Source organism: Pangasianodon hypophthalmus, chromosome 21 (assembly GCF_027358585.1).
Source record: "Pangasianodon hypophthalmus isolate fPanHyp1 chromosome 21, fPanHyp1.pri, whole genome shotgun sequence".
NCBI classification, from domain to species: domain Eukaryota; kingdom Metazoa; phylum Chordata; class Actinopteri; order Siluriformes; family Pangasiidae; genus Pangasianodon; species Pangasianodon hypophthalmus.
This window is the reverse complement of record NC_069730.1, coordinates 5,407,297-5,422,025: the sequence shown is the minus strand read 5'-3', so window position 1 is coordinate 5,422,025 and position 14,729 is coordinate 5,407,297. Positions and strand designations below refer to the sequence as shown.

The window sequence follows — 14,729 nt, the reverse complement described above, 5'->3', positions numbered from 1 at the left end:
ATTAGGATATGATATCGAGTGTAATAATGTATTTTACACTTGTATTAATACTAAAGCCATCCGTTACTACTGAACCGAAGGGGTTAAACCAGATTTAAGACTGAGGATTTTATGTATAGGCTACAAGTACAAATGGCTAAAAATGTAAAATTCCTATGGACCTTTGTGTGTGTGTTTTAATTTAGTTAGAATTAAACATCTAAAATCTAAAGCTTAAAATAATAAAAGGCTGTACAACCATCATGAATTATGATGCGCGTCTTATTTACACTCGCACGTGCACGCGCATCTGTCATCAGGAGAACCCCCGAGGACTTTGGTGTGTCTATTTACAACCAGTTGGCTGTACCATTAGCGCTCTCCGCATTGCTCTGTATTAATAATTCATCTGTGTTTGTTTTATTCAGGCTCTGCTGTTTATGTGCTGATTCTTGCGCTCGTGAGCCGCGACGCCGTGGCGACTCCGGTGCGCGAGACCAGGAGCGTCCATAGTGACCACGCGCCCTGCATCTCGCGCGCCAGAGACCTGCTCACCAATCTCAAGAGCGTGCTCGATAAAGTAAGTAACAAAACAATCAATAAAGTATGTACAGTGGATCTATAGCCTAAGTAATGTACGCAAAACAGCTATAGTAGTCTTTGTTAAATAAGTGTAGAGCGAATAGATTACATGCCAGAAAAGATTAATATGATGGATTATATTATTTGTAGATATTTATGAAACAAAGTGACCCTTAGTCACAAAATAATTTTAATAAGCCCCAGGGACAGCCCACTGTCGATTAATATTCATAAACAAACACGCACTGTTTATTAAGTAAGGAACAAAACATATAGAGGGCATGCTGTTAGAGGAAAATAAGCAACAATTCCTATGATAAATACATCCTAAGGAGTTTTATTCTTCTTACACCACAGCAATTTGCCAACACTAACAATATTTTCGCCTAGTTATTAAAGACCTTTTTTTATTTAACTTCTTGCGTCAATTTTTTTATCCGTTTATAGTTACATTTAAGGCTGAACAAGTTAGGTCCCATTGTCACCTACTGTATAGCAGTTAAACAGTCGTTTCGTCACCAGCATCTCTAATTTTCTCTCTTAAATTTAATAAGAGAAGAAAAACGCAGCTTGTCATGTAACTGAGAAACCAGAAAGTCCTGTGTCCTGAAGTCTTTCCTGCGTCAAAAGTTACATTTTTACCTCTGATTGTTACAAAGTGCTGACACTGGAGACTCCTTCCATAAATGTAAAATAAACGTCTCCTCGCAGAAAACTTCATACCAATGATTAAACCCGTTTATGTGAAGCGTCTGCCGTACAAGACTGTATGAATGAGCTGTTACTATAGAGATGATAGCGTCTTAGAAGGAGCGCGTTAATATAAACCTGTGATTTGGAGCCGGGACTACTGTCAGAGCTGCTGTTATAGCAAATTAATCAACACCTTCTGACCAATCAGATTGGAGAATTCAGCAGCGCTGTGGTGGACTCTCGTATCTTTGTAATTCTCGTATTATTGTCGTATCTTTGAAGTGGTGTTAGCTTACTCTATACTCTATATACAGGTACGTTAGCTAGTTAATAGCAGATACAAGGAATGGAGAAGCGTTTTATATCTTAACATATTTAATTTCCAAACCTGAGCAGAAATATGCTGACTCATTCCAAACACCGAGCTCCATTAATTTTAAAATGGCGGCCTACTAACCTCAGTGGTGTGTTGACAGAAATGAGCTGTAAACATCAGAGTAGAAAGAGTTGGGGAAAGCAGCTGAGGTCAAAAACGAACTTTCCCCATGAAGACTTTATGAAAAGTTTTGTCTTGTATAAACTAACGTAGGGTTTATTTGTTGTTTCCAAAGAAGCAACGTTACGTTTATCTAGGCTTTTTTTTTTTTAGTTGAGTGTTGCGTTCACGCTCGCGCTCATTAAAAACAGCTGTGGTGTTCGTCCCAAATTGCGCACTAGCACACTAAATAGTGTGTCACTAAAGAGTACGCCACACCAGTTGTTCCCTCACATAGAGGAGTACTATTTATTTTAGATTGGTTTGAGACGCAGGTGTGAGTCTCTCACGCGCTATATGCTAATTAGAGCTATGAGCCAATCTCAGTAGGCCATTCAGTTTGTTAAAAAATTACAGCTTTTATATGCGTCGCGTGACATATTTACATGTCACATGACGCGTATAAAAGCTGTGCTTTCTAATGGCGGGTGGGGTTTTTTTTTTTTTGGTTACAGACGGACTGAGGAAACCTGCACTAGATAAGATTTTTGTAGAAAAAAGAATTACAGAAATACTCTGAAATTTTTACACTGTAGACTCTTCAACCAAATTTTTTGTTTCACAATGAACTGAATAACCAATATACACCACAACAGACCATACACAATGTAAAAAGAAATCTATGGTGGGGAATTATTAAACAGTCAATCAAAAGGTACTGGAACCAAAAAAGGTTATTCTGCAGCACTGCTATAAAGGCATGCTTATTTATTTTTGTAAAAATGTAATGTAACTGTAGTAAATACGTAAATGAAAGGAAAACTCTACCCTGAAACACATTAAATATGTCCATAGTGAAATATGTGGGATGTGTAGCAATTCTATTCATTTGTTGGTCTGTATTTTTTGCAGTTCCTGTGAGACGTTAGTCAGACAGACTTTAAAATGATGTTTAATTGGAGAAAAAATTAAACAATCCAAAACATAAAGGCTAGCGGTCAGGTTTTGCTGTTAGCTCCTAAAACAAAAGTCCAAAAGTTTCTTTTCTCAGTCTCAATTTTCCAGCAGTGTTCAATGTCATTAAAATAAAATGTGTAAGTAGTGGAGACAAGTGCAGCTATAAGACACAGTTGCACCGAGCTACAGGAGAGGCTCAGCTTGGCTAGTTAGTGATCTATAAGTCAACAATCACAATGGCATTGATGGCGGTATTAGCGTGAAAAGTTGAAGCTTTGGAAGCTGATCTGTTTGAGCAGAGTGTACAGATGAGGAGGTGAGAGAGCTGGAGAGATTAAAGGACTAAAGCGTTGTTGCATCGCTCTCCGTATGTAGAGATGAAGCAAGGGCTAAATCTCACTGCACCACTATCAGCAGGTAGTCAGAGGGTTAACCAAATGAAAATAGACCAACATGTCAATAAAAGAAGTTTAAGCTAGAAAAATTAACTCAGAATTTCATTGCAAAATAAATCTCATACACCAGTGAAGACCACAAGTTAATTCTAAAGATTAATATGCAAATCATTCAGGGTGGATTTTTCCTTTAAGTAGGCAAAGTATAAAATAATTAAGTAAAGTACTCTGTTTTAAGGTTAAACCAAGTCCACACTGGTTGTTCATATCATTTTGCATAATCTGATACAGCCAGAAACGATGGGATCCAATACTCTGTTTCATGGATTTAACTGCACGGACCTGGGAGCAGTGGTGAACCCAAACACACAGACGGCGAGTGTGTGTCAGCCCAGTCAGGTAGGACCAACTGTTGACAGTCTGATAGGAAAGAAACATATTCCTACAGGTTTAAGTGATCTGACTTTAAGTTTTCTTCTTCTTCTGCAATCAGTGAGTATTTGTGTGCATGTGTTATGCTTCCTTAATGTTTTTCACTTTGATTAATCCCATTGTGTACTTTTGTGTATTGTCTTATAGGATGTGAAATGCTCTGATCAAAAAACTTCTCTATTCAGCGAGGTAAGAGTCAAACCAAGAGCATGCATAATACTAATAATATTCTTTTCTTCATGGTAGGATTCCAAAATAAATTAATTCAAATGCAAGTTGCAGATTTTTCTTAGATTCCTAGAAATTCGAGAACGAATCTCCTTGCATCTTAAAATCATCTCCGGCAAATAAATAAGTGTAAATGTGAACATCTAGACAGTTTATAGATAATCTAATCTCACTCCCTTATCTCTCTTCAGACTGAATGCTTGCAGAACATCGCTAATGATCTGGACTATCATCGATCCATGCTCGTTGAGTATGTGCGTACTCTGGATCAGAAGTCGAACTCGGAGTCTATCAAGGAGCTCAACTCCATTACAAACTTGATGCATGAACTTCAGCAGGTACGACAAGTGTGCAGATCACTGCTTACACAATAAGATCAGACCTTTGAGGAATCATGATCTGTATGCTTATAACATGATGAAGGGTAAGGCTTATCAAAGCTTTAGCAGTTTGCTAATTGCAATTCAAATTACATGTAGCAGAGGGCGCTAAAAATTACAAACTGCTTCTTTCTTTCTTTCTTTCTTTGTTATATTTGCTATTTACTGAGCCAAAATGTATACAAATTTTAGCAAATAATGGATTGGATTTTGGTCAGTTACATACAAATGAAATTATGTGAATTGTTAGAACTGTGCAAACTGATGGATAATTTATCATCTTAGTAATTCACATACTGTTTGATGCTGAAACAGCCATCTATCTAAATTCACAACCCTTGAGCTTTTCCACATTTGGTAGTGTTACAACACGGACCTGAAACTGACATAATTAGGATTATATGTCTTAAATCTAATCAATCTGAAGTGGGCGTAGAAATAAGAAACACAAAGAGTTTGTTAGAGATCATACAGAAGGTTTCAACACTACAAAATCTGGAAAAGTTAAGGGGGATGAATACTTATCCACGTCTGTCTGTCTATCTATCTATCTATAATTAAATGTTTTTTTAATAATCTATAATGTTTTTCACACCAGAGCTGCGAACTGCTGCCCAAACCAGAGTCTTTGAAAGATGTAAGTTTTTTTTCTCACTTCTTTGTAAAGAATATCATTTACATGTTACACATAATCTTTATTTTTCATTCATTTCACTTTTTTCGATCTTAGAAGTGGAGCCCCAGTAACTCTTTCGAAGATCGTAAGGACCTGTGCAAACAGCTGAAGGGCTTCCAAGTGCGCACCATCACCATCAACCGAGCCCTCGGATACATCTGCGCCGGGGAGTATAAGAAATGATACTGCACTTCCACTACAATCATCATCTTTTAAAATCTCCATCCTAACTATTTTATTGTTATTTATTTAACATTGACTGTGTAAAACTCCACACTACTACTTTGCAAAATCTCCACAACCTTTATTTATTTCATCTACGTGACAAGAATGTATAAGCTAGCTACATCTCCGTGGTTGTCAACTGAGACCTTGTGGTGTTTTTATATAGCTGTTTGTCCACTAAGTTATTTATATTTATTTTCATACAAAGCTATTTATTTGTATTGATGCACACAGCACCATTTTATTTATTATCTATTTATATTAAAGTCTTTTGAAATAATTTGACATCTGCAATCTTTGTGTGTATGTATGTGTACAGCTAAGCATAAACTACAAATAATCATTTCCCAATGTCACAAAAATAATCACAAAGCAAAATTAAGTACATGAAAGTAGAAGAACTACTCATGTTTTAACAGTCATACTTTTATTCAGTCATTTGTGTTTTATGGTAGATACAGCAATATCTAAATGAAAAACTATAAAAGCTAATGAAAGATGACAAACTTCATTTTACAGACTTTTGAATTTGAAGGTTCTGTCTGACTTTTTTGACAAACAAATGAGTTATATGTTGTTTGCATGAATGATTTAGCGCAAAGTATTTGTTAAATGCATAAAATTATAAAAAGTTGAAAAGTTGTATCTACACTGACCTTATGAAAGTTCAAACCTTTATGGCTCAAGATCTTAAAATCACAGTATTGTCAGATAGAACCTTATCATTCTATGGTCTTAAAATATTAAACAGTCAAAGGATTTATGTAGACTTGTCTTGCTAACCACTACTCAGCCCACCAAGGAACGAAAAAGAGTGAAGTTCTGACGTTCTGAATTTTTTTTTTTTTAGCATTTTTTTTTGAAGCAGTCTCTCCAGTGTCAGTGTGACAGTCAGAAGTAAAGCTGTAACTTTTCCGACCCGGGAAAGTATCAAGGATGGAGGGCTTTTTGGTTTGTCCGGTTATAACGTAAGCGATGTTTATGAGTCCTGTTTTCAGGTATTTAGGTATTCATATACCTAATGAATATTCCACCTCAGCTCTGTTGAATTCTCCAATCTGATTGGAGAGGTTACCTCTTTTGCAGACATTCCAAAGGACTGCTGCAGTATATGAATATATAAGATATAAGAATAAAACACTTTGGGACATGCTGTTATAGGAAAATAATCAACTTCACACCACCCTGTCATTCGTTATTTTCCAATGACAGCATGCCCCCAATTTCGTTCCTTGCATGTAAACTGAATCCACTAATGCCTCCTAATTGCTGTGTATGTGGATATTCATGTTCTGAAAAATGTTACAGAACCACCCTGACTGCTTCATATTTTCCCGTCAGCTCGAACCTAAACACCCAGAACACACCCCATGATTATTACTATTTTTACTTAACTATACTATGGTATTTGTCTTAAATTTGCAGGGAATTATACATCTGTAATACAGTGCTAAGCCATGGACTGTGTTCGAAATGGCATTCTATGCATTTATTTACTGAATCCAAATGCAATATCTAATACAAAAAAGCATTAAATAATTAATAGTCCTAAAGATGCCTAGATGACGTACTACTAATGCAGCCAGCGCTATTTGCTAAAAACTGTGGTGAAGAAAGCAGCAGTAGATGCAATTATACATCCAAGCACCATGATTACGTTATGATTTGTTTTTCTCCACATGTTGCAGGTAACTGAAAACTGTACTGTAGCTAATGTACTGGCGTCTGTTAACAGCAGCTAAATAACTTGTTAGTCCTATAGTTAATATTATTAGTGTTGTGGCTATTCACTTTTTTCCCTCAAAACCTCTTTACTTTATAGCTAGCTCTCACGCTAGCTTTCTTGGCAGAACAGAACACTAGGGAATTCGACAAGCAGGTAGCTACATCACTGTGTGGTGTACAAAATAATTCTTGCATACTGTATACTATTATGAGGAATAGTATGTACTGTATAATGAATATTTCAGGACATACTACTCTACAGTACAATTATACCATTTTGAACACAGCAATGGCTTTTAAATGTGCTTCTGGTTCCCTTTTTTCTGGTTTAACCTAGTGTCAGGATGCTGAGAATGAGTTTCCTTGAATAACTGTACACTGAGACCATGATTCTTGGTATAGTGACTTTGAAAAAACAAACAAACAAACATATTATTAAAAGCCTTTAGCGTTGCTGCCTTACAGCTCCAGAGTCCCTGTTAGATCCTGAGCTCGGGTTGCTGTCTGTGTGCAGTTTCACATTTTCTCCCCGTGTCTGTGTGGGTTTCTCCCGGGTTCTCCGGTTTCCTCCCAACACCCAAAAACATGCCAGTAGGTGGACTGGCTTTGCTAAATTGCCCCTAGGTGTGAGTTCATGTGTAAATGTGTGCATGATGCCCTGCGATGAACTGGCGTCCCGTCTGGTCCGTATTCCCGCTTCACACCCAGAGTTCCCGGTATAGTCTCCAGAATCACCACAACCCTGACCTGGATAAAGCGCTTACTGAAGACGAATGAATGAATGAATTATAAGCCCTAATATAGAGACATACATTCTACCACCTTTGGCTTACATGTTGCAAAAAACATGTGATGAGTGTGATGAAATCTGATCTGCGATTCTCCTCATCTGAGATCAAATAACATCAGACTGCACAGCAGTAACCACTCTATGGACTCTATTTTACATATTTAAAAAAAAAAAAGAATAAGAAAAAGAATGAAAATATACACTAGCAAATTCATAAACAGACCTAAAAAAATAGACAGATACTATTTACAGTACATAGAAATGAAAAAAAAGAAAAGAAAAAAATTCGGTAAAACTTTCTGTGAAGGTCATATCAATGATAAACTACGAAAATATTCATATCATGTTATAATGCATTTATAAGGCAGTATGCATATTGTTATACTTATTTAGGAAAATGCACTACACTTTATAGATATCTTTATTTTACATTATGAATTGTTATTTTACATTATGAAAGATGCATTGATGCATTATAAGTTCACAACACATTATATCACTGAGCCCAACTTTGCATTATGAGAAGATATAATGGTGATATAATGTGCTATAAGCAATAATGCTACAAACTGTAATGCCCTTATGTCATAAATACTTATAACAATTTGTGTAATGCCATATAGCCTTCATAGAAAGTGTTACTAAATTTTCTATAAGCTACCAGTGCTTTTTTTGCTGCCATAATGGAAAAAACCCACCAAATGTTATACACAGTCAACATAAATTGGTCCAAATGCTCCAAAAGCTTAATGGGTAAACATGATTAAGCATTCCTCTGAGTCAGCACAATGTTTGGAGTGGTTGGAATGGAGACATGAAGAAAGCATGATAGAAAATTGAAATGTATGAAAAAATAAAATTGCGCAAACAGTACACAGTCAAGTACACAGGGATATAGAACCTATACACTCAAGTAGTTATAGAGCACAGCTCCCATGGTGTATTTGCAGCACCATATTATTATTCTTATTGTGTACTCGCCTTCACCTAAGCTTGCTAAGAGAATGAATGTAACTGGCCTGCATTTTCGCATTCATATACACCAAATAGCTTTCCACAAATAGCTGTCAAAATGAACCTATTATATTTTTTTGAATTACTTCCAAAAAAAAGAGAGAAAGAATTCTGAAATAGGACAGACCCTGAGAGATACACAGTCTTAAAGCTGAAGGCTCCAGAATGCAGAGCTGAGATGAATGTCCAGAAGTACATCCACCCAAGAAAAAGTTCAGGACTTATTTAGGGGAATCACTGCGTTGCATATCTAAGGGAAGAGAAACAAAAAGAGTATAGTACTCACATACACAAAGAAAATGTGCATAGGGCATCATTTCTCATACCTCTTCACCTACAAATTGTAACCTTACGTGTGTTTGAAGGAAATATTATTATTGTTTTTGTTGTTCTTCTTATTAATATTATTAACAAACAAACCGTGCTCTATGAAAATATCAGTTGGAGGAATTACAGCATCTACAATACAAGTAATCTGATATAACATCTTAAAAGTAAAGTGTTCATTCCTAGTGGCACACATTGCAAGCAATACTGCAGCAAGTGCAGGCTAGTCAAGAAAAAACAGCTACAGATAAACTTTTGTAAGCAAAAATAACAGCTATTACCCAGTATATTGTTCTTTGATGATCAGCCACTAAAGGATTTGGATGCCAAGCTGACATTATTTATAGGTCGACTTATTGATAGGTTACAGGTTATTGATTATCATTAGACACGTGGACAAGCTCTGTTAGTTTCTCTTTAAACCTTTCCACCATCGTCCTGATTGTTGTCATGAGCTGCATCTCAATCAAGTATGACCTTACATTTGAAAGTATTTAAATGTGCCTGTGAGAAGCTAGGATCTTACATTGGAGAGGATCAGTCATGTACACACTCACCTTCCAGTCTGTCGATGACCTCTCTGGGCACATCTTCCTGGTTCAGTGCCTCGTAGAGCTGCATGACTCTGGCCTCTCCCTTAGGCTGCCGACTCCTCCAGCGATCCAGCATGTGGAAATTCATCATGGTCGGGCTCCCCTTAGTTGTCATCTCAATCTCCTCCACGTCCTGTTTGGTCAGGTCCAGGTAGGCGATGGCCACACATTTCCACTCCTTTCCCATGCATTTGGCCACCTGCATCAGCTGCTTATCGCTCATGTCTGCCTCTTTAGTTCTCACACCGTCTGGGTAGAAAAAAAAGAGGTGAAGCATTTAATTCAGGTTTTATGCAAAAGTCAAAGAAAAGGAATAGGACTATAAATACAAAAATAATCTTGTTCAGCTCAATTGTTCAGTGTAATTCTGACCTCCAAACAGCAAGAAGCAATTAATGATAACGAATTGCCAGGAACTGAAAATGGCTTAACAAACTAGCATTAAATCATCACCTGATTCATCACACCAGCGAGCTCTCTTACTGATCAGCTCCACGTCCGACATGCTGGAGTTTCGCTTCCGACCTTTCACGAAAAGAAAAAAAAAAACAAAAAAACAAAACATCAGTCTCAGTCCGTTCTCATTTATAAGTCTCTTAGTTACTCTGCAGTACCTCAGATATACTATAACTACACTTAATAGAGCAATTACTTTATATATGATTTCAGTTGTTTAATGCTATCTCTGACCGCAATTGTCTGAAATGCTTGGGTGCTGAACATGGCCCAGTCCATCAAATTAACAAAAGAGTAAAAGAGCCACTCAACATCATCTGTACTTACTGCAGGATCGGCTACGGTTTTGTTCAACAGTATTCTCCACACAGTCTCCTATAACAGAACACATAGCCGAGTTATTTCACAAAAATAGTCAAAAACATAAAATGTCATATATTAGCTCTGATACTGGTGTCAATAAAATCAGTATATTTTATAACCTGACTAGCTGCAGCACTGCACAGTTTCTACACTGCACTGTTTCTATCAACAATGAGATTTTTACGCCACTAAGATGCCATTCAAAGCAAATCATCAGTACTAAATCATAACACTCATATAGAGCCATATTCAGAGTGGAATTACACACGTAGTAATTTAAGACAGAAATTACAAACACTGGTATTCAGACCTCATATTCAGTACAACAGCACGATTGTGAGTGTGATATTATCTAGCCAAATCAAGAACACTCTCGAGAAGTTAGGTGTATCATTGTGAAGTCTACCATCAAGAGACACCTTCATGAATGTAAATACAGTTTACCTCAAGATGCAAACAAATGGTAACACTCAAGAACAGAAAGGGCAGATTAGACTTTGTTACTAAAAAAAAACTCCTTTCCAGTTCTGACGCAAGATTAACTTGTAGCAGAATGATGGGAAGAGAAGAGTATGGAAAAGGAAAGGAAGATCTCATGATCCATAGCATACCACATCATCTGTCAAACATGTGGAGGTAGTGTTATGGCATGGACATGCATGGCTGCCAATGGAACTGGGTCACTGGGGTTTATTGATGATGTGAGTGCTGATAGAAGTAGCAGGATGAATTCTGAAGCATATAGAGCTATACTTTCTGCTCAGATTCAGTAGATTCAAATGCTGCAAAACTGCAGGACAGCTCTTCACAGTACAGATGGATAATGACCCAAAACATATCGCGAAAGCAACCCAAGGGCTTCTTAAGGCAAGGAAATTAAATGTTCTTAAATGTCCGATGACCTCAACCCAATTGAGCAGACCTTTCACTTACTGAAGACAAAACTGAAGGCAGAAAGACCCACAAACAAGCAGCAACTGAAGTCAGCTGCAGTAAAGGCCTGGCAAAGCATCTCAAGGGAGGAAACTCGGCATTTGGTGACATCCATGGATTCCAGACTTCAGTCACTGAGTGTGATTAATCCAAGTAAAAATAATCCTAATTTTTATGATTATGTTAGTTTGTCCAATTACTTTTGAGCCTGTGAAAATGGAGGGACTCCATTTTCAAGTTCAAGATAACATTCAAGTCCAGAACACGTGTTTCATAGACTCAAAATATCAGAGAAGACAGCATCGTAATTAGACATTGCTTATCGCAGGCCATTTGTTTTATATATAAAATTAAGAATTCACTCAAGGTGAGTTGTAAGTCTGGCAGATGAGTATTTTGTCAGTTTATGCTTTAATTCAAAAACTCAAAATAGCAAAATAAGTGTGATAAAATAACCCACATCCTGAGTATCAATTTCACGACCTTGCTGTAATATCTCATAGGTACAGTAAGTTATACGCAAAAAAAAAAAAAAAATTATCAGAGTATGGTGTAATTAATCTATCAGAATACGTTGTAATTAATCTATCAGAGTATGATGTAATTAATATACATGTAATTTTAATAATCTGAATGGGGCATCCAAAAAAAAAAAAACAACCTAATTACCTGTATAACGAGGAACTTTCCCAGAGTGAATATTGACATTACTTACAATCTTACGTCAACAACTTTATGACCCAAGGAGAAGATTATATGCAGTTGTTTCAAACTGCTATTTGCCAAATGACTAATTTCCAAACTTCTTGCTCATTTTTCTTTTAACTATTAAAGAGCAGCTGCACTTCAACTGAAAAATCTGTTCCCTCTTCTTTTGCTTTAAGTGTTGACACCTGCACTGAGGTATTGGTATGAAAGAAATGGTCCTGGTATGGTGGGCAGATGAAGAATTTTGTTGTCCGTACCTTCTCGAATGGTAGCAGACCATACACTTTGCTCTGACTCTGCTTCAATTAGCGAGAGCCTGAACGGAGGACGCTGCTCGAAGAACGCCTCAAAGTAACCTTTCATCTTTACGACAGCCAGAGTGAACTGGATGTCCTGCAGAAACAGAAAAACAATGAGTTACCAAAAGAAAGTATGTATAAACACTGAATGAGATGTTCGACAAGATCATTTACCTAAGTGTTACACTGCTTTTTGCATTCAAACTCACCTCAGGTGTGATGTCCCCCTGGGGCTCACTGATCAGACGGTACTTCTTGTTCTCCTCCAGCAGCTTCTGGCACTGAGGCGGCTTCTCGATCTTCATGTACTTTTTCTTTGCGGTCCTTACCTCCCTTCTAATGTCCTGTGAGGAAAAAGAGTGAAATTCTCTAAAGCTTAGATCTAAAATTAGGGTAAAGTAAAGAAAACAAACGTATACAGCGATGCCAAATTCTTGATTCTGATTGGTCAGAAGGTGTTGATTAACTTTTTATAACAGCAGCTCTGAAAGTAGTGCCATCTGCAGGGCAAATCACAGGCTTATATTAATGCACTCGCTCTAACAAGTTATTGTTTCTATAGTAACAACTTACACATCCAACATACAAATGTATGCTGGATGCTCCACATAAACGGATTAAAAAAACTTTAACTGTGGACGTGGTGAAGTTTTCTTTGAGGAGATGTTTATATAGAAGTCTTTGGAAGGAGTCTCCAGTTTCAGTGATTAGTAACCATCAGAGGTAAAGCTGTAACATGAATGACAGTCTGCTGAGGAAACAACACTTTATAGCTGCTATAACATGACAAACGTGCTTTATTTGGTATAATAAGCCAATCTTCCCTTTAAAATCAGTTAAGCATAAATCTGCCTTATTTCTAAGACAACAGGACCTTGGAGAAAGAGCGCTGTAATTCATGATACACGAGACTATTTGTATACTATCATTTTATCAATACCTCCACAGAGATTCTTTTTTTCTTGCTCAAGATATTTTTTGAAGTATGACATTAGAGAGTGACACAGTGACCACAAGCTGCATCACCGCAGACTCATGTAGACGTAAAAAAAAAACAAAAAAAAACCCCACACACACATACACACATATGTGAGTTTCACACCAGCTTGAACATCTTATCTGGTTTTACAGGGCTTATGATAATCATACAAGTTTACCCGTAAGCTAAAATGTACACAATAATTTTTGCATATTTATTTATGAAGTAAGACGCGTCATACTGGGAGAATGAATGAATGTATGATATTTAATAAGAACCTGACAGCATCATATCTGTACTTGGCTAGAATCTAGGACGAAATTCTGACTCAGCTCAAAGTGTGAGAGTGCTTTTGGAAATTTGGAATTTTATAAGAGGACTTTTATTTACTCAAATAAAGAAAATCCAAAAACCATGTGATCTGCATAATATCGGTTTCCTTTTATTGTATTTTTCATTATTTTATTGCTTTATCTTTAATCTACAGTACCTGATTAAGCGACTAAATTGCTTGAGCTAGTTTATATTATTATTATTATTATTATTATTATTATCGTTATTATTATTCATTTGGCATTAATTGCTTCTACTTGTTTACCAGAATTCATAGGTGAAATATGTTATTCTCATAAACTTAAAATCAATGTTCACAGATAGACAGACAGACAGACAGACACACGCACACACACACACTTCCTGTAAAATGTCATGCTTGAAAAAAATCACACATAGTAACACCTCTCCCACATTTCTGGTGCAGACCACACACTGACACACACACAAAAGAGCTCTAAAAGCGGATCTAAAACTGCCAATGCCTCAATGACACTTACTGTTTTTACATAAATACATACTGAGGCTTTCTTACCATTACGATTAGTTCCTACTCACTACTCTCCTACTTACCATTTCATCACTGCTTCAGGATTATGTCACATTTACAGTAAACTTATAAGGAAATGAAGAAAAAATAAAATATTTCAAACTGATATTCAGCAAAAACATGCATCTTACCCTACACTATTTATACTACAACCTCCTGGACTATTAGAGTTACTGTCATTATGCGTAACAGTAACACACCTTACAAATCCTGTATTCACTATATTCAATAAGGCTTTATAAATAAATGTATAACATTACATAGTGTACATAATATCGTATAATGCTTGGAATAAGCCTGTACATGAGAATAACATTTTATAAAGCATATCATGTCAAGAAAGAATAAAATGCAATGTGGCATGCTGTTATAGAAAGATCAACTACGGGGTGGTGTGATGCTGGCTAACGCAAAGCAGAGTTACTGTAACACAGGAAATTACCAACAATTACATTTTTTTATTTATTAAAGAGCATACTTTTAATCTGTCTATACTTAATGCTGTGAAATGTCTACAAAACAAGTCCGATCCTGGTATAGCAGCTATATACCGCTGTTTCCTCACCAGCCTGTTTTTTTTTTCCTTAACACTTTAATAAATCAAAACACCCCAGCTTGCCACGTTACTGAGAAACTG

The 14,729-nt window shown here is 36.5% G+C and overlaps 2 protein-coding genes across 4 annotated transcripts in view; one reads left to right on the top strand and one right to left on the bottom strand.

Annotated features, from left to right (window-relative positions):
* On the top strand, positions 1–5,351 carry il12a (interleukin 12a). Of its 3 annotated transcripts, none has more exons than XM_026941014.3 (6): positions 1–559; positions 3,373–3,480; positions 3,661–3,702; positions 3,933–4,079; positions 4,720–4,758; positions 4,852–5,351. In XM_026941014.3, exons 2-6 carry the CDS (start codon positions 3,382–3,384, stop codon positions 4,978–4,980), a joined length of 456 nt encoding a protein of 151 aa, XP_026796815.2. In that variant the 5' UTR covers positions 1–559; positions 3,373–3,381; the 3' UTR covers positions 4,981–5,351. The 3 variants fall into 3 exon arrangements, with proteins under 3 accessions (XP_026796815.2, XP_053083575.1, XP_053083574.1); XM_053227600.1 differs by lacking the exon at positions 1–559 and adding an exon at positions 586–1,568; XM_053227599.1 differs by lacking the exon at positions 1–559 and adding an exon at positions 2,223–2,444.
* Positions 5,352–5,427: 76 nt separating this feature from the next.
* si:dkeyp-97b10.3 (NACHT, LRR and PYD domains-containing protein 1a allele 5) overlaps positions 5,428–14,729 on the bottom strand; it is a 29,984-nt gene continuing 20,682 nt past the window's right edge. The window contains exons 11-16 of the mRNA XM_026941193.3: positions 12,440–12,574; positions 12,189–12,324; positions 10,255–10,302; positions 9,925–9,996; positions 9,436–9,720; positions 5,428–8,801 (exon numbers count right to left, since the gene is read on the bottom strand). Of these exons, the coding sequence (XP_026796994.3) occupies positions 8,773–8,801; positions 9,436–9,720; positions 9,925–9,996; positions 10,255–10,302; positions 12,189–12,324; positions 12,440–12,574 (705 nt within the window). The 3' untranslated portion in view covers positions 5,428–8,772. The remainder of the gene's footprint in view (positions 8,802–9,435; positions 9,721–9,924; positions 9,997–10,254; positions 10,303–12,188; positions 12,325–12,439; positions 12,575–14,729) is intronic.